The sequence below is a fragment of the Pogona vitticeps genome, chromosome 5, assembly GCF_051106095.1.
Source record: "Pogona vitticeps strain Pit_001003342236 chromosome 5, PviZW2.1, whole genome shotgun sequence".
NCBI lineage: Eukaryota > Metazoa > Chordata > Lepidosauria > Squamata > Agamidae > Pogona > Pogona vitticeps.
The window spans coordinates 179,113,442-179,134,120 of NC_135787.1; the positions used below are offsets into that span (position 1 = coordinate 179,113,442).

The following is a 20,679-nucleotide window of genomic DNA, read 5'->3' on the forward strand; positions in this document are numbered from 1 at the left end:
AGGAAGGGGAAGTTATCCCACGCTCCCTAAGTGGCACCTCTTCAGTATAGGATTATTGACTGTTGCTAATTCTGCTCTGTTCATTCCTAGCCCACTTCTAAGAACTGATTGGCTGGGAGTGATGGGGGATGCTGTATTGTCTTACTCTAGAATGCTTCACCAGACATGGTCAGTTTCAAGCTCTTATAAAACTGTCTTTTCCCTAAAATTGTGTGGGCTTGCAAAACTTATATGAAAATTCTGAAAAATTTGACACAATCACTGAGCACTTGTGTGTATAACACAAAATCATTGTTATTTCTTAGTAACAACATGGTTGTTTATTTAAAATATTTCCCCCCATCTTTCTCCTTAAAAGAACCCAAGGCAGCTTACATCATTAAAAAGACAATATTTAATAGCTAAAACAGTAAATATACAAATATTTTAAAAGAACTAAACAAATATGTTAAAATGATAAATAAAATAAATACTAAAAACACATTTAAAAGCAACAGAGCACAAGAATCTGTTTAAACACATCACAAAGATATTATGTTAAATTATGTTAAAAATGATCTAACTAAATAATTTTATTCAGAAGTTTAAAAGTGCAGATACTTAAAGCTTGGCACATATTTCATATTTTCTGTTGAAAGCATGCATCTAAATTCAAACCTTGGCAGAGCAGCATCTGTAAAGTGCAAAATTACCCTGCCTTGGGATTGTTTATCCTAAGGGATAAGTAGGTGGAGAAGATTTTGAGGTTAGTATCAGTATGTAAGTAAGCCATTATAAATACTTCTAGAATCTTAAAATATTTTTGTAAATAAAGCAAAATATAAATCAACATTTATTTTGGAACAAAATGTTTCATCCATTTACAGTTTTATTACTGTCCTACTGAGGGCATTTGCTTGGATCAGCATTGGCAAATATATGGCTAATTCAGTCTCTAGGAATATTTGTGTATGTGTCTGTGTGCATGTATGTGTATACAGTGTCCAAATTATTTGGTCCTTTGACCTTCCCTCTACTAGTTCAGTACCAAAAGAGGAGATTTGTATGCATTAGAGAACTGAACCCAAAACCCAAGAGGTTTATTGTTTACAGTGGCTGTAGTATGTTCTTTGAGGCTGTATTATGGAACAAATTATATGAACCCAGCATGATTCCAGATTCGATCCTCTGCACATCCTGTATTGAAACGTGTGGTTATATGGATTTGATATAGTTGTCCTGAAAGTTCAGAACACAGATTTGCCGTTTCAAACCCTCAGAACAAATGGCAAACTGGGTCAAACCACATTCTGGCTGTTACCTTGAGTTGAAGTGATAACATGTAATCTAGGAGATCAAAAATAACAAGAGTTCTGGGTTTATTTCATTGAAATGAATGTGATGAATTATTTGAGGCAAACAGGGAGGAGGGAAACGGAGTAAAAAGGCAGACTGTAGCAGCAGCTCTGTACTGTGTCAGAGGAAGGTCCTAATGACCTTTATTAGTCATTGATAGTTGCTGGTGCTATTGATTTGTAATTAAACATGCTCAATTTATGAAAGATTACTAACTTTAGATTAAAATAACTTTATATGCCACAGAAATCAAAACCAGGACAACAACGAAAATTGTCCAGTGGCTTTCTTGAAGTTAATGTTGCCATTTTCTGTTAGTGGAAAAGAAAATTGAAATCCCCAAAACAACATCTAGCATTTCTCTCACATCAAGATCTACACAATGCACAACTTACCATCCTGGCTGTGGCCTGGAGTTTCAAGTAATTAACATCTTAATATTCTGATTCCTGTGTAAACAATGCATTGTCACGGTGTCTGTTTTCTGTCTGTATCCACAACTGCTCATGACTCCTACCACCAGGTAAATATGTATAAATATAGACATATTATTTGCACTCCCTTTGTCTAAAGAAGTAGATTTTGTTTCACACAAGCTCATATTAAAATCTACTGAGCTACCACTTTATTTTTCCTTTTCTCTTTTTTTTCTCTGACCTCCCCCCTTTAATCTTCCAATGTGCGTAAAATGAGTTACTACGGTATGAATAAAGAAAGGTATTGTTTCTGCTGGCAAGACCAAGGGTAACAAGCTTAAGAGTTGTGTTGAATAGTCATTTTTAAGACTCTTAATGATTGCTGATGATTCTAGAAATTAAAAATGTGCATCACATTTCTTGGAAAAAGACTCATCGATCAAGATGGACTGCTAGTCTAGAACAGAGGTTGGGGTTTGCTGAGGTGGTGAGAGTTGCAGTACCTGTAGGACAGCAAGTTGCCCATTCCAGTCTAGGAAAATGCAGTGTTTTAAGGAAACGTAACAGCAACCACAACTGAACTTCGAAACTTTTAATTTTATGTTCTTTTAAATGCAAACTATTATTTATATCTGGACTGACTTCTAATCAATCTGTAGTAGGTCACTTTACACTCAACAGGTTGCTCAGACTATGGAGATACAGACCCATTGGACCTAAAACTGACAACATGTATTCTAGCTACCTGTAGAAGTAGCAATACAGTGCAGAATCCTCTAAGTGGATTCAGAGTAAGCTCATAGGCAAAGGATCCAGAATATTTCATTCCCTGCAACCTGGATTCTTTCCAAATTAAGAAAAAAAAGTGGGGCCAAGCATTCTGTTTCAAGATAGGCAAGGTTAGTCTTAATTTTTATGAGCTGTTTTAAACCTGGGGACATTTTGGGTTCCTTGTTTCTGCACAGAGAAGAAACAGTTATTTTTAAAAACTCATAACTTGAAAACTTTTTGCCAAAATTTCCCAAATTTCGAACAGAGCAAGAGCAGACAGTCTGCTACATCTGTACCAGCTTGCTACAACCAGCCAGTCTTCAGACAGATACAGTATTTTTACCCTGCCTTTCTCCTTAAAAAGGACCCAAGGCAGCTTACATCATTAAAAGATAATATTTAAAGCTAAAAACAACTATTAAAACAAATTTGAGTATGCAAATATTAAAAAGGAACAAATACCACTCTGTAAACAAAAGCAGTACTAAAAACACATGCAAAGATTGTCTGGAAGCTTCTTGAAGGGTGTAGTGAATAAGCACATGTACCTTTGGTAGTCAACAAAAACATTGCTCTTTAGTTTAGTCAATTGATTATTTATCATTATATTTGATTCCTTGTAATAGTGCTTCCAGAGCAATTTTTAAATGTCAGGACTTGTTTCTTATGGCAAATTTAACAGTATGGTCAGTTAGGTCTTGAAAAAAAAAGAAACATGTTTTTAAGGGAGAGAATTAGGGCACCAGCTGCAATTTATTCAATGTCTGATCAACCAGATTGGAATTTATAAATTTTTCGTTTTGCATCTGACAATCTTGTGGTTGTGCAGAAGGAACAAATGGTGAGAATGCAGACAGTTTAACTCACCGTGACTGATGGCCTAGTAATGAATTTACCTAATAAGAAACAAATCCGATACTGTCAAGTAGGATTAGCAGCCAGGTTAGCTAGCTTGAACTGTTTGTGAAAGCCAAGCTGATAAGGGTCAGTGGGTTTCTTTTAGTATATTGAACAGCCTGGTGTCACTCATGTTCCACACTGGTCTTTCTTTATGGTAACCATCTTCTGTTACCTGGATTTGTATTCATACATTTTAGTGCTTTTCCTCTTGACTTTTTTAATATAATGTGATTGAATCTTCTGGAAACTGGCAGGCTATTAGAATCTTTGTGAACTTTGTGTTATGCTTTAAGTCAGCTTGTGTTGTTTCCTCAGTCTTTGTCCTTTGAAATGTCAAAATAAGCAGGATAAACAAGGTTCCTGAACAGTATGCAACAGGCATTTATTTTATTTTTAAGATCTCCTAGAAAAAGGAAGAAGGAGAAATAACCCGGGCATTTTAGAGCGCATGGGAGTAATCATTTTAGGGTACATGTATCATTTCTCTGCCTATAGGAAACCATCCAGACTCTCCATATTCTATCCTTACAGTAGCTTGTCCACAATAAAAGTTATGCATCAGAACAATGAATTGCTGAGGCACATACATTTCTTTCAGAACAACCCATAGTTTCTCATGATCTACACAGTCAAAGGCTTTGATGTAGTTTGTAAAGCATAGGCTGGTTATCTTCTGAAACTCTTTGGTGCGCTCTAGTTTGACCCAGCAGATATTTGCAATGTGATCTCAAGTGCCTATTCATTTTCAAAATCCAGCAATTCTCACTCCATATACTGTAAATTAAAAGCCTCTGTTGCAATATCTTGAGTATCACTTAACTTGCATGGGAAATTAAAGCAATAATCCTGTAGTTACTGCACCCCTTGGCATATCGTTTCTTAGGAATTGGAATGTACATTGAATGTTTCCGGTCAGTGGGCCTTTGCTTTTCATATTTGTTGGCATAGTCTTGTTAGGATTTTGACAGATTCAGTCTCTGGTTTAAAATAGCTTTATCAGTATCCTATCTACGCCTGGTAATTTATTTCTTCCTAGTGCTTTCAGAGCAGCTTTCACGTCACTTTCCAGAACTGCAAATTCTTTCTCATAAGATTCCTCTTAATAGGAGTCTCTCATCCTTTCATCTCTTCAGCATGGTTTCCTGTAGGCAAATGTGTCATACAAGGGTGCATTTTATTTCTTTATCTGTTCAATCTGAGCTAGACTAAATTCATATGAAGTAGGAGTGAAAATTGGTAGAAGAAATTTACAATATGCAGATAACACATTTTACTGACAGAAAGCAGCACTGACTTGAAATGACTGTTTGTGAAAGTAAAAGAAGAAAGCACCAAAGCAGTATTTCATTTGAATGTTGAGAAGACAAAAACATGATTACAGAAGAACTATACAACTTTAGCATTGACAATGAAGAAATTAAAATATTCAGAGCTTTTGTATACCTTGGTTCAGTCATCAGTGCAAATGGAGACTTCGGCCAAGAAATCAAAAGAAGACAGAGACTTGGAAGGGTAGCAATGAAGGAATTAGACCATCAAGTGTATCTCTCTGAAGACAAAGGCCAAGATCATCGACACTCTTCTATTTCTAATCGCCATGTATGGGTGTGAAAGCTAGACAGTAAGGAAAGCTGACAGGGAAAAAATGACTTGTTTGAAATTTACAGATACCCTGGACTGCCAGAAATATGAACAAATGGGTCCTAGATCAAATCAACCCTGAAGTCTCTTTGGATGCAAAAATGTTGAAACTGAGGTTGTCCTACTTTGGACACATCAGCAGAAGACAAAATTCTCTGGGAAAGACAATAATGCTGAGAAGGGTAGAAAGTAGCAGGAAAAGAGGAAGACCAAATATGAGATGGATTGACTCCCTAAAGGAGACCCCAGGCTTCAGTTTGTAAGAGCTGAGCTGGGCTGTTGAGTAGAGGATATTTTGTAGATTGCTTATTCATAGAGTCACCGTATGTTGAGAGTGACTTGACAGTACATAACAACATCAACATGGTTTCTTATTTTGTATACTGGCATAGGTATGTGTTCTTGAAACATGTATTCAGATTAAATTTGCTACTTTATCAAACATGGAAAAATAAAGGAGTTTCCTGTTTGAAAAGTTGCCGTCTAACCAAGCGATGTTGTATTTTTGAATCCATACTATGTGCCAAGTGTTTCTGAATCATTATATTATTTAATTAGCTATACCGGGTTTCCCTGAAAATAAGACAGGGTCTTATATTAATTTTTGCTTCAAAAACACATTCAGGGCTTATTTTCAGGAAAAAAATTTTTTCGTGTACAACAAACTACATTTATTCAGATACGATCATGTCACCTTCTGGTTGCTACACAATGCTGTATAATGGTGGAGGGTGGGGTTTCACTTAACTGGGCTTATTTTTGGGGTAGGGCTTAAATTATGAGCATCCTGAAAAATCATACTAGGGCTTATTTTCAGGTTAGGTGTTACTTTCAGGGAAACAGGATATACAAGTTAATGTTTTCTTTGAGTGAAAATTTGAAGCCTGTTTTCTCAATTGCTATTTCAGTATACAGGGTATTTTTTTCAAAGAAGATTCATGGCTTCCTGCTCTTACTGCTTATTTTTGCAGTTTAGCATCCATTAGAATGTTGATGATTTTTATGTAAACATTAGGTTTACTGGCTTTTCTAGGAACTAGTAAACTTTAATGTTACTTTAATGTAATAATGTACATTAATTGTTCAGCAGTAGTTTGTGCTTTGATTAAAAGATCATTGAAGCTTTTTTTTTTCTTATGAACAACTTCAGGTGGATGCTCTTCGATTACGTCTGGAGGAGAAGGAAACTATGTTAAATAAAAAAACTAAGCAAATTCAAGAGATTGCTGAAGAAAAGGGAACTCAAGCTGGAGAGATTCATGATCTCAAGGATATGCTAGATGTGAAAGAACGCAAGGTTAATGTTCTTCAAAAAAAGGTAGGCTATCCAAACATAGAGAATTGAGATGTTTGGTCTTGTCCAGAAAGTAATGCGCTCATGCCTGTAAAAATAATTTCTGTATGCTTGCAGTTGAACTTTCTATTATAATGGGAGATAGTTTTGTAATTGAATAAAATACAATGGCTGATATTGTGGAGCTCCACTTGTACAGCAGGAGTGAAGTCACTGGCTACAGCAGATTGTCACCAGTTAAGGAGTTCCGTTTTCAATTTTAAGGTGTGTGTGACTTGCATGCAGTGATAAAAAGTAATGTGCATCCAAAAATTGAAAAAAATCTTTAATTAGGAGCCAGCTGCAGCAGCTGGCGATGTCACTCCCATTGCACAACAGGATATTGGCCAATAGTCTGTGTTGATCGGCAGATCCATTAAGGTACCCCCAGTGCTACCTTGTTTTTTTGTAGTGATCAAAATGCATTGAGAGACCTCTCATTAAAATTTCATATGAACCCACTCACTGAGAGCAGCTATGTGATCAGTATGAAAAAATACTGTAGGTTAGATCAGACAAAGCAAATGATTGTACCTATTGTTCATTATCTCTGTACAAGTTGCACGTGTGGGTTCTCTAACTATGGCAACTGTTTTCTGGACATAAGATTAAACCAAAGAAGTGGCCCTCCCACAGACCTCTTTTTTCTCTTATAAAATGATGGAATGAGTGCTTTCCTGATCAGTTCTGTTTTTATTCTCCCTTAATAATATTTGAGGTACAAGCCACCACCTGATTTTGGAAGTAACTGTTCCTGTATGACAGGACAAGCATGGCTAAATAGAATTGGCTACAGAGTGGTTCACTGTGACACAGTTAAAATAATGAACTAATAAATGAGACAGAATTTTATAAAGCTTTGCCTATAAGGATTGTAGAAGGCATTTTGCTCAGTGATATCCTCTTCATCATGCTGTTGAAACTACAGTGGAATAGGTTTGCTGTAATTATAATAAATATAAATTCATGAATGTGAGATATATGGTTGATTAGAAGAGCAAAAGCAATTTGGTTGACATATTTTCTTAATATTGTACATACTGTATACTGTATATGCATGCAAAGTAACATAAGAAAGCACCAGAAGCTTGATTGGAAAATGGGGAGTAGGAACAAAGAGCTTTAGGATCATCCATGGGGAAAGGGGGAAGACTTAAGAAGATGGGTTCTTAACCTGTAGTCTGCAGACTCCGGGAAGGCTGCAGTGTCCTCACAGGGGGTCTGCGAAGACTTGAAGAAATGTTACAGTCTTTTGCAGTTAAAACAGAAAGAATAAACGAAAGAAAGAAAGAAAAGGAAATGTAGAACAAAATCTTAATTTCCCCTGCTTGTTTGTGTAAAACATGGCTTTTCTAACCTAGTACCTCCATTAAGAACAAGCAAAAGTAAAAATTGGTTGTGAAAATAACTTTTTGATAGACCATAACTGGTATTTCTGCACCTGGTGAGAATATACAAGTGAATGTCACTGTGCGGCTGAGAGATAACGTGTGACATTTCTTGCTACTGCACAGACAGTCAGAAGCCATGGGAAGAGAGAGTCGGAGTCAGTGTGAGTGAGTCTTCAGGTGGGCTTCGTAATCATATTTCTTCTTTGATTTCTCCTAATAGAATCATTTAGTTATAGTTGGGTAAAGTGACTTTTCTAATATCGCAGTGAATTTTGTGACAATACCTTTTGGCTGAGCCTCAGAATGGATTGCTCGCTGAATCTGAAATGTGGAAAAAAAAACCTGATGCTGTTGGTTAGGGTGCCTCCTGTTCAAAGCAAAATGAAGCTTCTTTCAGTCATTTTTAAAATTTTCCCTTTATAGCAAGGAATATACTGCTGTTTAGAAGATTCCTTTTTCTTTCTGGGAAGGCATGGAATATTAGTTGTCCTCTACTAAGGAAAGGAGTTCTGTGTAGTCTTCAGAAATCTATTACATTATTGTTTCCTCATGGTCTGTTTCATTTCTTGCTCTTCCCGCATTTAAGATTGAGAATCTACAAGAGCAGTTGCGGGACAAGGAGAAACAGATGAGCAGCTTGAAAGAAAGAGTAAAATCCCTGCAAGCTGACACTACCAACACCGATACTGCCTTGACCACACTGGAAGAAGCACTTGCAGAGAAAGTGAGTATGAAGGAAAAATTGGAATCTTAACTAAATCAAGTGCGATCCCCAAGGCAGAACGGTGTCCTCTGTTTGTAGAGAGATTCCTTTTGTTTTCTTCTATAGCAGAGGCAGAAAGGCGGAGCTCCTCTTGCATATTTTCACTAGCGTTGTGGATGAAACATTTCTAGTAAAACATTTCTGGCTAGGGGAGATGAAAATGAGCATTTTTATGTTTCCTGTGTGTTTATCTAATTATTTTGTTGTTGATCCAAGATGTTATATGTTTGTTTTATTTATTGCATTTTTGATTGACATAAAATTTAAAAGCACATGTAGCATGACTTCTTCTGCAACTTGTTCATTCCTTGAAATAGTTCCTGAGGAGGAATTTCATCTAAACAAAGTACTGTAGATGAAATTTAGATTTTCAAATATGGGTTTATTATTTAGGTGTATCACTATACTGACTCACTTGCTTCTGCTTTGCCAGCTTGTACTTGAGCAGCTTGTGAAAGGCATGGTAGAAACAAACAAGGAAGAAATGTTTCTTTGCCTTGTTAATGATATTTTAAAAGCTGTCAAGGAGTTTGTTTAGAACAAACCATTACATATAATGGCAGATTATGTGATGCAACAAAGAAAGCATTTATTTGTTAAAAATACAGTAATCAAGTGAGGGGGTATCCTGTTTGACATAAGACCGTTATAATCATATAGAGCAGTGGTTCCCAAACTCCCTTTCCTCCCCGATCCTGGGCATGGGCACTCTTTCCTCACATGCAATTTATTCTCCCTGGGTTTGGCTCCTGGCCCACTCAGTCTCAGACAGGTTGACAGGATCTCTCCTCCTCCACTGTCCCCAGGTGAACTGCAGGCCGTGGCACCTCAGAAGGAGGCAGAGCCAGAAAGGGCACCTCTCACCCCTACCCATCCCTACCCCACTGGCTCAGCCCCTTATCCCACTGCAGGAAGAAGGTGGAGGGATTTGGAGCTGGCCCAAACCACCTCTTGTAATGGTGGCAACAGTGGTGATGTACAGAGGAGGCACCTTCCTCCCACGTACCCCGCTTTCCATGGCTCCCTGATTGATAGTCCACAGAGTCGTGGCTGAGTGGGGTGAGAGACAGGCAGCTCCATGGGCAGCTAGGAAACAGCCCAGCCCATCCACAAGTGAGCAATCGGGGCCATACCAACAACCTTAGCCAGGATGACCAAGTGAGGCGAGATCAACACAGCACAAAGAGGTGATTGGAATCTCCAGACACTGCCAAGGAGCTGCAGCTGAGAGACAGGTGGAATGCTCACGGCCTCTTAAAAGGTTGTTGGGCATTCGGCCAGAGAATTCGACCGGTGCTTATCTACCACCTTTGCACTGGATTGAGTCCTTAGACCTCATCAGTGCGTAACATAAGCCTTTTGAACAAGTCTGACCTAAGAAGAACACTTTGCACTTACTCAGTACTTCGCAGGTACAGGCACATGGGCTTTGTGATTCCTTAGAACTCACAACAGCTCAGGTAGGACTCTTGAATGATAGCAAATCTGTGGCCCTCTTCACTACTGCAATTAGCCAGACCCTGCAGTTCAAGAGACAAGTCCTCAGTAAGGATTTTTAATAATTAATTTTTATTAGAAAATAAAGTTTCATTAGAAATCAGTTTATATTGCAAAAGCATTAGCATTCAAGAACATAAAGATCATTGCAGTTAAATAAGATAACTATTTCCCATTAAAACAATAAAACTAGAAAGCTAACCTAAGGTAGGCTATACTGGGCTATGGTGGGCTAGCCCCCACCTTTTTCTTTCTCCTTTACATACATCCTCTCTCCTTCAAGCTACATGCTCATACCATCATCATGGAACGAAATCCATCATCAGCACAGAATCCATCATCAGGAATCATTGAACACACTTCACATAACCCATCTTCCATTTCTGTTTTTCCGTACTCCTCCCTTCTTCATGGCCCATCGGGCTGTTAACCAATTAAATTTAAGAGGTTATACCACCTCTCTCCATCCTCATTCCCATGAGAGAGTCCAGATGTTGTTTATGTCTTCTGCAACAAGCTTGGAATGTTGAGTCTCCCAGGGCCTATCAGTTTGGCCTTCAAGTTATCTGGATGCTTGGCTGTAACAGTCTTCAGGAAAACACTCTCAGGATGCTTAGAAAAACACATTCCAAAGTCCCACAAATCATCTTCACACAGAACCTATCTGACTCCAGTTTACATTTCTCTGACTACATATCCCATCATCATGACACACTTCTGACCACATATCCCATGATCATGACAACAGGGACTTTGTTCTCTGTTCCCTTCCCTTTCCCATGGCTCCCCTCAAGAGACTTGGCAGCTCACCCAAGCATTGCAGCGCACCCTTTGGGAAAGGCTTAAATAGAGATTTGATCCTCTACAGAAGGGGTCTCCAAACTTTTCAGCGTGAGGGCCATATCATATATGTTCCACATTTTTGAGGGCCAAAGGAACACGTGCCCGCTCGCCTGAAGGCATGCTACAAATTGTACAATCTTAGAATGTATCTCAGAATTATCTCCTGTGTAAATGGCAACATATAATTGATGTAAAGAGTTACAGAATCTCAGAATAAATGCAGTCACTCTAAAGAGAGTTTGTAAAACTGCTCCAGGTGAGACTTACAGTGGGGTCTTGACTTGAGAACTTAATCCGTATTGGAAGGCGGTTCTCAAGTCAAAAAGTTCTCAGGTCAAATCTGCATTTCCCATAGGAATGCATTGAAAACCATTTGATCCGTAGCTGCTCTTTTCCGTCCATAGAAACTAATGGGAAGCTGCTATTCCACCTTTAACCACTAGAGGGGGATATTTTGTTTCTTTTTTTCTTAGGTCAAGAAAGGTTCAGGGAAGGCAGGGAAAATACAGTCCAGGCAGTACAGTACCAGGCAGCGTGAAGACTGTCTCCCAATCCCCTCTCTAAACGCTGGGAGGAGTGAGGAAGCAGACAGGCACCCTTTTCACTGGCCAACAGTTAACTGAAAGTTCACGTTTTGCACTTTCCCTGCCTCCCACGTGGTTTTTTTTTTTTCAGTTCTTAACTCAAATCTAAGTATGTAAGTCAAGTCAGTATTTTCCTATGAGAGTGGTTCTTAAGTCAAAATGTTCTTAACTCAAGCCGTTCTTAAGTCAAGACCCCACTGTAGTTGTCTGAATTTAACCAGAGATTCTGTTTCAAATTTTTTTGGCTTGTAAACTGTTTTGATTTCATATTTGCCAAATGAATTTTTGAATTTGTCATTTGTTTTCCAAGTAATTAAATGTTGTTTGGTGTATCCTTTGAACAAATTGCTTCCTTTATATTTTCGCATCCTTTAAATGCATGCTCATGCTTGCCATTTTTATTCTTAACTTTCCTGGTGACAATTCCCTTTAAAGATGCAAAACAATGGATCTCTTTAACTTTACGGCATGTTTTCTAATGGGTATTTCAGAAGTAGTTTCTGCTTTCTCAATTCTTCAGTTTCTGTGACTCAGCTATCTTTGTAGTATGCTGTACTTGGAATTCATTTCTAAGGGAGGAAAGTCTCTTCAGTAGATACATACCATATGTTTTTTAATTTGAATGTCAATCGTGTAAGTGAAAGGTTACAGTGGCTTGTTTAGGGTTGTGATCCTATATATCCTAGAAAATGTGTCCCATTGACCTCAGTGGGGTTGTGTCTGAGTTGGGCGAACAAAGAAATGTGGAAATCAGCATTTGCTCACCCATTAAGAGTTTAAGATGCTTGGATAGACAGATTTTTTTTCCTTTTTCTTTTTCCCTTGGGTCAGGAGCGTACTATTGAACGTCTGAAGGAGCAGCGTGATAGAGATGAACGAGAAAAACAGGAGGAGATTGACAACTATAAAAAGGATCTAAAGGATCTGAAAGAGAAAGTCAGCGTCTTACAAGGAGATCTTTCAGAGAAAGAGGTTACAAATATAACCAGAATCACAAATATATATTTTACAGTCTTACTTTGTTGAAGGAATTGTAATTGAAAATATTAGTTCTATGAAACTTACATAAATTTGTATTATACAAGTGAATGTTCATGCAAAAGCCTATTATGGCCTATGAAATTGGGGTCCAGACTATTGATAAAAAATTGTAGTACCACTTGAATCCATACCCATACAGTATAATCCACTGAGTAACTGTGAAGAGGGTGGATTGTAAATAGTTGATTTTTTAAAAAGTTTGTTATGTTTTGGCTCTGGAATTGCGCTTCTGAAGTAACAAATTTAGATCACTATGCCTGGAAATGGATATTCACGTGAGGTGGAAGCTCTTTATTTTAGGAGACAGTTCTCTTTCTGCGTCAAAGAACCATTTTCAGACTATGTCCCCCAAAATTGAAGACCAGCAAATTCAATAAACTGTTGTGTCTATGTCCCAAGCAAGAGAAATATAACATTTTTAGTAGTCCGTAGGTAGTGTAAGTAGTAGCAACAGTCCTGTGACACCTTTGAAGACTTAACAAATTTATTGTGACAAATGTTCTGTAGATTACAGTTGACTTCATGAATGAAGTATTTTCATCAGTTGGCAGATAACATATTGAGGTAAAGAGGAAAAAATTCAGATGGAAAAATACTTACATTTTGTTGTGGAAAGCATAAATGCAAAATCCATCTCTGCCAGTTACCTTAAAACTGAAATCTGTGCAACGCACTTGTCTGTTCTTTAACGTGGTTCTCTATGAATCCACACTGATGGGTTAAACAGCGCCTGCGCTGGTTCCTCTCGGAATTTTCCAGAGCTATGAGGGAAAAGATACAATGTTTGAGTTGCCCTGCACTGCGCAAGTGCAGCCCGCCAAAAATCCCCAGTTCCATTTATCCGCCCGCGGAGTTGGAACCTCTCGGTTAGAGCTCTTGAGATTTTACTCTCCTTTCGCTATTTTCAGATTTTTTGGACTTGACCTGGCTTGCCTATCGTCTATCCGCATCTCCGTTGCCCTGAATTCGGACCGGCTGACCTTCCCTTGCCTCTGGCGTGCTTCTTGCAAGTACTTTCACTTCCCGCTTGATCCTGATTGAGGCCTATTACCTCCTGCTGAGGCGCCACGCGCCAGCAGGATTTCTTCAATTACTGACTTTCTCTACCGTTCGTTCACCGCTTGGCTTATGTCAGCGAAAAAGGGACCTTTCCGCCGCTGTTCTGCTTGCTCCGGGAAGCTCCCCTTCCAGGACCATCATTCCCTCTGTCTTTTCTGTCTGGGCGAGACCCATTCGCCCACCACTTGCAAGCATTGCAAGGAATTCACCAAGGCGACCCTAAAATCTCGTCAGCAACGCCTCAAGTATTTTCTCTGGAACCGTACTCTCTCAGCTTCACAACCGTCAGATATGGAATCCGTTCAGTCGGTCTCCACCGTTCGTTCATCGGTCACTTTGGTCTCCTCTTCCCCTCCTTCGACATCCAAGGAGGTGTCCACGAAGGTTTCCAAAGCGAAATCTAAGAAATTGCCTACTGGAAAGAAGTCTTCCTCTGATGTTCCTTCTTCTTCAACTTCGGCACCGACAAAGAAGAAGGGTCCGTCCAAGGCGGCGTCGAAGGCTAAGGCGAAGACCAAGGAGATTACCCTGGTCGTCCCACCTGTCTCGGCTTCGGTCCCTTCTCCATTTCTTGAGGACTCTTCTCGGGACCGAGACTCGGTCTCCGACTTAGGCGCCCCCATTCCACCTCGCCAACCGCCTCCGGTGGATTTGGGAAAATCGCCTACGGTTAGCCAGCTCGACAAGCTCGTTGCCGGCGCCGAAAGCATGCCGCTCAGCCCAATACTTACCGGGCGTACCACCCGATCTCCTTCACTCCTTTCGGAGTCGGGTCGATCGGCATCTTCTCCCCCCCCACGGGGTCGACCTACCAAGCCAGTCGAAGATCCAGTCCCTCGGCGTCCAGCTTCACACTCTGCCGACGACGAACCATTGCCGAAAAAACCCCGTCATCGACGCAGGCACCGTCAAGGCCACCGACGCCGAAGGGACTCCTCACCGTCCGACTCAGAATACAGTCGGGGTCGGAAGAGGTCCCACCGGAGACGGCGAAGAAGGGATTCTTCTACCGAGTCCTCTTCTACCTCAAGAGATAGGAGACATAGGAGAAAGAGATCCAAGTACTCCTATTCCTCATCCTCTCGGTCACGTTCTCCGCGTCGAACCCCGTCCCCGAATAGACCTTCGGAAACGGGCTCCGGTAAGCCTACGGCGCCGACGGATGCCCCGACTGCACCGCCTGTCGCGCCACCTCAACGACCTGCAGAGGAGTGTCCTCCGGCCCCGAAAAAGACACCTTCGGGGCCGAAAGTACCTCGTCCTCCATCCTCTCCATACCACTCAGAGGAAGAGCATCCCGGAGAGGAATCTTCCGGTGCAGAAGACGACACCGAGTCGGAGGTGTCCTTGGAAGTTCCGATCCCGGGGGAACCTTTGCCCCCAGAGGCAGCGAACTTAAAGCCATCCTCTCCTTCGGAAGATTTTTCTTCCTACACCCAAATGGTTGGCCGCATGGCGCAGGCTTTGAAGCTTGCAATTGAACAGTCCCCAAGAAGAGAAGAAAATCTCATCTTCGGGGATATCGAGGCCGAGCGAACACATCCAGTCAGTTTGTCTTTCATACCTGAACTGATGGATCTTATTAAGGAATTCTGGGACCACCCGGCCAATGCTACCTCGATTTCGAAAAGAACCGAGAATCTCTATAGGATCCATGGTGACAACACCTCTTTCCTGGTCATGCATCCTGCACCCAACTCTTTAATAGTGGAGTCTAGCTCCACTAAGACTCCTGCAAAAGGTCATCCTACCCCAACCAACAAGGAGGGCAGGAAGTTAGAGATTCTGGCACGTCGAATGTACTCTATGACCACATTTACCCTGCGTGCAGTGAATTATTTAGTGGCTATGGGTGCCTACCAAAAACAACTTTGGTCCAGGGTTCTTCCAGCCCTTCAAATGGCTCCAGACGACATTAGACAGCTCTGTCTGGATACTCATGCGGAAGCTCTCACGGTATCTAAATACCAACGACTAGCCGCCCGCCATGTAGCAGAGGCCACGTCCAAGAATTTTGCTTCCCTTATCACTCTGAGAAGGCATGCTTGGCTGCGCTCAGCCAACATTGTTGAGGACATTAAGACTAGAGTAGAAAATCTACCTTTTGATGCCACAGGCCTCTTCAGCCAGAATACTGATGAGAACCTGGAAAACTTACATAAAAGTAAGAAGACAGCCAAATCCTATTCTGTCCAACCTCCACCTAGACAATCCAAACCTCAGTGGCGTCCAAAGTACACCACCCAGTCTTACCAACAGCCTTCCACCAGTACTTACCGTCCTTATGGAGGCAATTCTTCCCAACGTCCACCTCAAGCTTCTTCCTCTTCATCTGCTGCTTTCAGACCCCAACCGTCCCGTAAGAGGCAGTCCTTCAAAGCACCTGGAAGAAAACAGAAACAGTACCTTTGACTCCCTGGCCATTCCACCGTCACCCTCCCACACCACCCGCCTCTCTCCTTACCTTCACAACTGGACTCTCATCACCAACGACATCTGGGTTCTCAACATTATCACCTCCGGTTACCGCCTGGAGTTTATAAGGTTGCCTCCTCTAGGACAGGTCAACCCTACATCATTCGATCCAATCCTAGAGGAGGAAATCCTGACTCTCCTTCAGAAAGGGGCCATCCAGAAGGTGTCATCAGAGGATGTCCTCGACGGTTTTTACTCCCGATACTTTCTGGTACCAAAGAAGGACGGGGGACTCCGTCCCATCCTCGATCTGAGAAGCCTCAACAAGTTTCTCAAACCACGCAAGTTCAAGATGGTGACTTTAGAGTCCATTCTCCATCTTCTGAGGCAAGGAGACTGGTTTGTGGTCCTGGATCTAAAAGACGCATATTTCCATGTCACCATACACAAGAGCCACAGGAAATATCTGCGTCTACTCTTCAACAACACCATTTTTCAGTTTCTGGCCTTACCCTTCGGCCTTTCCACAGCACCCAGGACTTTCACCAAGTGCATGGCTCCCGTGGCAGCATACCTGCGCCTCCAGGGGATCCAGGTGTTTCCCTACATCGACGACTGGCTGATTGTCTCGACCTCAAAACATCAGGCCTTAGAGGACACTCAGTATGTTCTCCAGACGTTACAATCACTAGGTCTTACCGTGAATCACGAAAAGTCCAAGCTGAACCCATCTCAGGTGGTGGACTACATCGGAGCGAGGCTAGACTCAGTGCACGCTCGGATGTTCATGCCTCCAGAACGCATCCGAAAGTTACACAAAGCCATCAGGAAATTCAGGCCAAGGACAAGAGTAAAAGCAAGCCTTGCGCAACATCTGCTAGGCCTCATGGCTTCTACAACGGCGACCTTGTCCCATGCTCGCCTCAAGATGCGTTCACTTCAAATCTGGCTGCTGTCCCTCTTCGATCCACTCCTCGACAGTCCAAACAAGCTTCTTACTGTCACCCCGGAGCTGGCACAACAGCTTCAGTGGTGGACTTTCCCACCTCACCTCTTGGTGGGACGTCCCTTCCGTCCTCTTCATTTGACAACTCAAGTCACTACGGACGCGAGTCCACTCGGATGGGGCGCCCATTGCCAGGGGCATCAGATCCACGCCCTGTGGTCCCCTCAGGAGAAGGGCTTGCACATCAACCACCTGGAGCTGCTAGCCATCATAAAGGCTTTGAGGTCCTTCCTACCTTTAGTGAGAGGCAGGGCGATTCAGCTCGTCACAGACAACACCACAGCGATGTTTTATGTGAACAAGCAGGGAGGAACAAGATCAAAGTCCCTTTTGTTCCTGTCAATACATCTCTGGGAGTGGTGCTACCAGGAGCAAATCTACCCGGTAGCCATCCACATAGCCACCACAGACAACATCGTTGCAGACGAGCTCAGTCGCCGTCCCACTCAAAGTCACGAATGGGAACTGGACTCAGAGATCTTTCAGGAACTCTGCCACAGGTGGGGAACTCCGACAATCGACATGTTCGCCAAGCACTCCAACAAGAAGTGTCTCCGCTACGCGTCCAGGGCAGGACGGGGCCCAGGCTCATTGGGAGATGCTTTCATGATCCCTTGGCACAAGGGCCTTCTCTACCTGTTTCCTCCCATTCCATTGGTTCAGAGGTCAGTAGTCAGAGCCCTCCAGTTGCAAGCAGAAGCAATCTTGATTGCACCTTGGTGGCCCAGACAACCTTGGTTCTCTCTACTTCTGCAGACAGCAATCGACAAGATCAAGCTTCCTCTCATTCCTCACCTAATAACTCAGGACTCGGGGTCGATCTTCCATCCCGACCTCGACTCCCTCCAATTGACAGCGTGGAGGATATCCCGTCAATAATGGAAGTTCTTGACAAGGCAAGAAAGCCTTCTACCATTCGCCTCTATCAACACAAGTGGCAAGGCTTTCTCAAATTCGCTGCGGAGCGGGGTTTACAAGCATCTCCCGTCTCTTTATCTACATTGCTACTGTATCTCAGACACCTATTCGATCTTGGTTTATCTAAGTCTACCTTAAAGGTATACACCTCAGCCATTGTAACTTTCCAACCCAAGGGATCTCAATCCTCCAGATGGTTTTCCCATCCAACGGTGAAAGCTTTCTTCAGAGGTCTGACCAACATGAGACCCCCTGTGCGAAGACCATTACCTCAGTGGTCTTTACAGACAGTACTACACTCACTGGTTCGTCCCCCCTTTGAGCCAATGGCTACCTGTGACCTGAAGTTTTTGTCCCTCAAAACTTTGTTTCTTGTGGCCATCACTTCTGCCCGTAGGGCTAGTGAATTGGCGGCTCTCCGGGCTGATTCCCCTTACCTCCAATTTTTCAAGGACAAGGTGGTGTTACACCCAGATATTTCTTTCCTCCCCAAGGTGGTCTCAGACTTTCATCTCAACCAACCTCTGTTGCTGCCTACTCTTTTTTCCGAACCCTCTTCGGATGTTGAACGCACACTCCACTGTTTAGACGTTCGTCGTGCGTTGTCCTTTTATATCTCAAGGACCAAGGACTTCAGGAAAGTCCAGAGACTGTTCTTGTGTTACTATGGCCAACGTAAAGGGACTGCTGCTTCGACGTCGACCCTGTCCAGATGGTTGGTTTCCACCATTTCGTTGGCCTATGAGTTGCAGCACAAACCTCTCCCTGAAAACCTGCGTGCTCATTCCACACGAGCTGTTGCTACATCCACGGCCCTGCTGCGTGGGGTAGACATCCCCGATATATGTAGAGCAGCTACCTGGTCCAGTGTATCCACATTCATCAAGCACTACAGACTGGACCTCAGGGCCAAGAATGAGACCAGATTCGGGAGGGCTATCCTTACATCACTGCTGCAGTGACGGCCCACCATCCTGTAAGTAGCTTGGTAGTCACCCATCAGTGTGGATTCATAGAGAACCACGTTAAAGAAGAACAGGTTACTTACCTGTAAACATGGTTCTTTAAGTGGATTCTCTATGAATACACACGACCCGCCCAACCTCCCCACGTGTCCGTCACTGTTGACTGAGTTCCAACTCTCTCTATGTGCGGGCACATGGAACTGGGGATTTTTGGCGGGCTGCACTTGCGCAGTGCAGGGCAACTCAAACATTGTATCTTTTCCCTCATAGCTCTGGAAAATTCCGAGAGGAACCAGCGCAGGCGCTGTTTAACCCATCAGTGTGTATTCATAGAGAATCCACTTAAAGAACCATGTTTACAGGTAAGTAACCTGTTCATTTAATTGATGTCCCAAGATCCTTTAATTTTTGCTTCTATGTATCAGCACAGGTACCCCTCTGGGAACTCAGATTAGTAGCTGGTTAGGTTCATAGTTAAATGTGTGAATAATAGTTGCTGCTAACAGGCACTTAAACAGATTCCTGGCTAATACTGGAAAAAAGAGAGTTAGTTTTGGCTTCATATGAATATCTAAAGAAAGGTATTGTTCCAGAGCAAGGATCAACGAGCAATGAATATATGAGCTTGAAATCTTGTTGAAATAGTTGAAGAATCTGGTTTTGTGCATACTCTTTTAAACATGAATTCTAAACATACTCTTCATTCTGCTCTAGACTACTTTGCTGGATTTGAAGGAACATGCTTCATCTTTAGCATCATCAGGTCTGAAGAAAGACTCTAGGCTGAAGACACTAGAAATTGCCTTAGAACAAAAGAAGGAAGAATGTCTGAAAATGGAATCTCAATTGAAAAAGGTAAATATAAAGCATACACTCACTTAAGTAGAAAGCAGTAATTCATCTGTTCACATTGTCTCTTTTAATCATTCTACTCGTATATGTTCTTATGTAGTGATGCATTATTACTCTAGGATCAGTAAAGTATTGCCATGTACAAATGGCTGTATTTAGTGATGAACAGTGCATTAGAGAGCTACACTGAAAGGAAATAGCAGCTGAGTAACCCTCACATCTTCTTTCCATGCTTCTACACATATATTTGAAAACCTTCAACATTTCTCCTGTAAGAAGATTTTTGTCCTTTCAAATCTGTGAAAATTTTCAGTCATCCAGGTGTGGTTATCTGGAAAATGAGTCATGGCAACTGGACTTATTTGTTGTTAGACTGAAGAAGCTACTTGGAGGAGTAGTTAAACACTTCGACCTAACAAGAAGTTCAGTTGCCATGACTCAACTTCCAGATTTCAACAGTGATGCAACTCAGACATCTTCAGTGGAAAATATAATGTTACTCCATTTTCTACATAATATATAGAAGCATGGAAAGAAGGATGCACAGGTCACTTCTATATCTTTATTATACAAATAACCTTGAAAATACAGAGATTGTAGGGCTGTCAGTGAGGTGATAAAATTGGTTTGCAAAAAATTCGTTAAATGAACACAAACACAGGTATGACAAAGCTTGTGCTTTGAGGTGCTGAATAGTAAGTGGGTTTGGTGAAGAGTTATAGTTAGTTTTGCTTGAAAAATGTAGTGTAAAATATTAATCTTATGAATCTAGAGAATGTGACAGTTGTGCAAATGTACATTTTATTGTGGTATCGGAATGGATTCACAGTCTAATGGACTAAAAAAAATGGAGACGAAATCACCTTACATAGGAAGAATATGAAAGAAGAGTTATTGAGAAGATTGGTAACAAAAACATCCATGCAAATGTATGGACAAATACTTTTAA

General features: G+C 41.7%; 1 protein-coding gene across 34 annotated transcripts in view; it reads left to right on the top strand.

Moving 5' to 3' along the window:
• The window catches only part of ERC1 (ELKS/RAB6-interacting/CAST family member 1), a 208,586-nt gene that overhangs the window by 53,322 nt on the left and 134,585 nt on the right, over positions 1–20,679 (top strand). For all 34 annotated transcript variants that reach the window (XR_013536771.1, XR_013536766.1, XR_013536773.1 and 31 more), the window contains 4 exons: positions 6,214–6,381; positions 8,374–8,511; positions 12,306–12,446; positions 19,593–19,733. Coding sequence is in view for 22 of the 34 variants with exons in the window: in XM_078376313.1 (XP_078232439.1) it covers positions 6,214–6,381; positions 8,374–8,511; positions 12,306–12,446; positions 19,593–19,733 (588 nt within the window). In the remaining 12 variants the exon portion in view is untranslated. The remainder of the gene's footprint in view (positions 1–6,213; positions 6,382–8,373; positions 8,512–12,305; positions 12,447–19,592; positions 19,734–20,679) is intronic.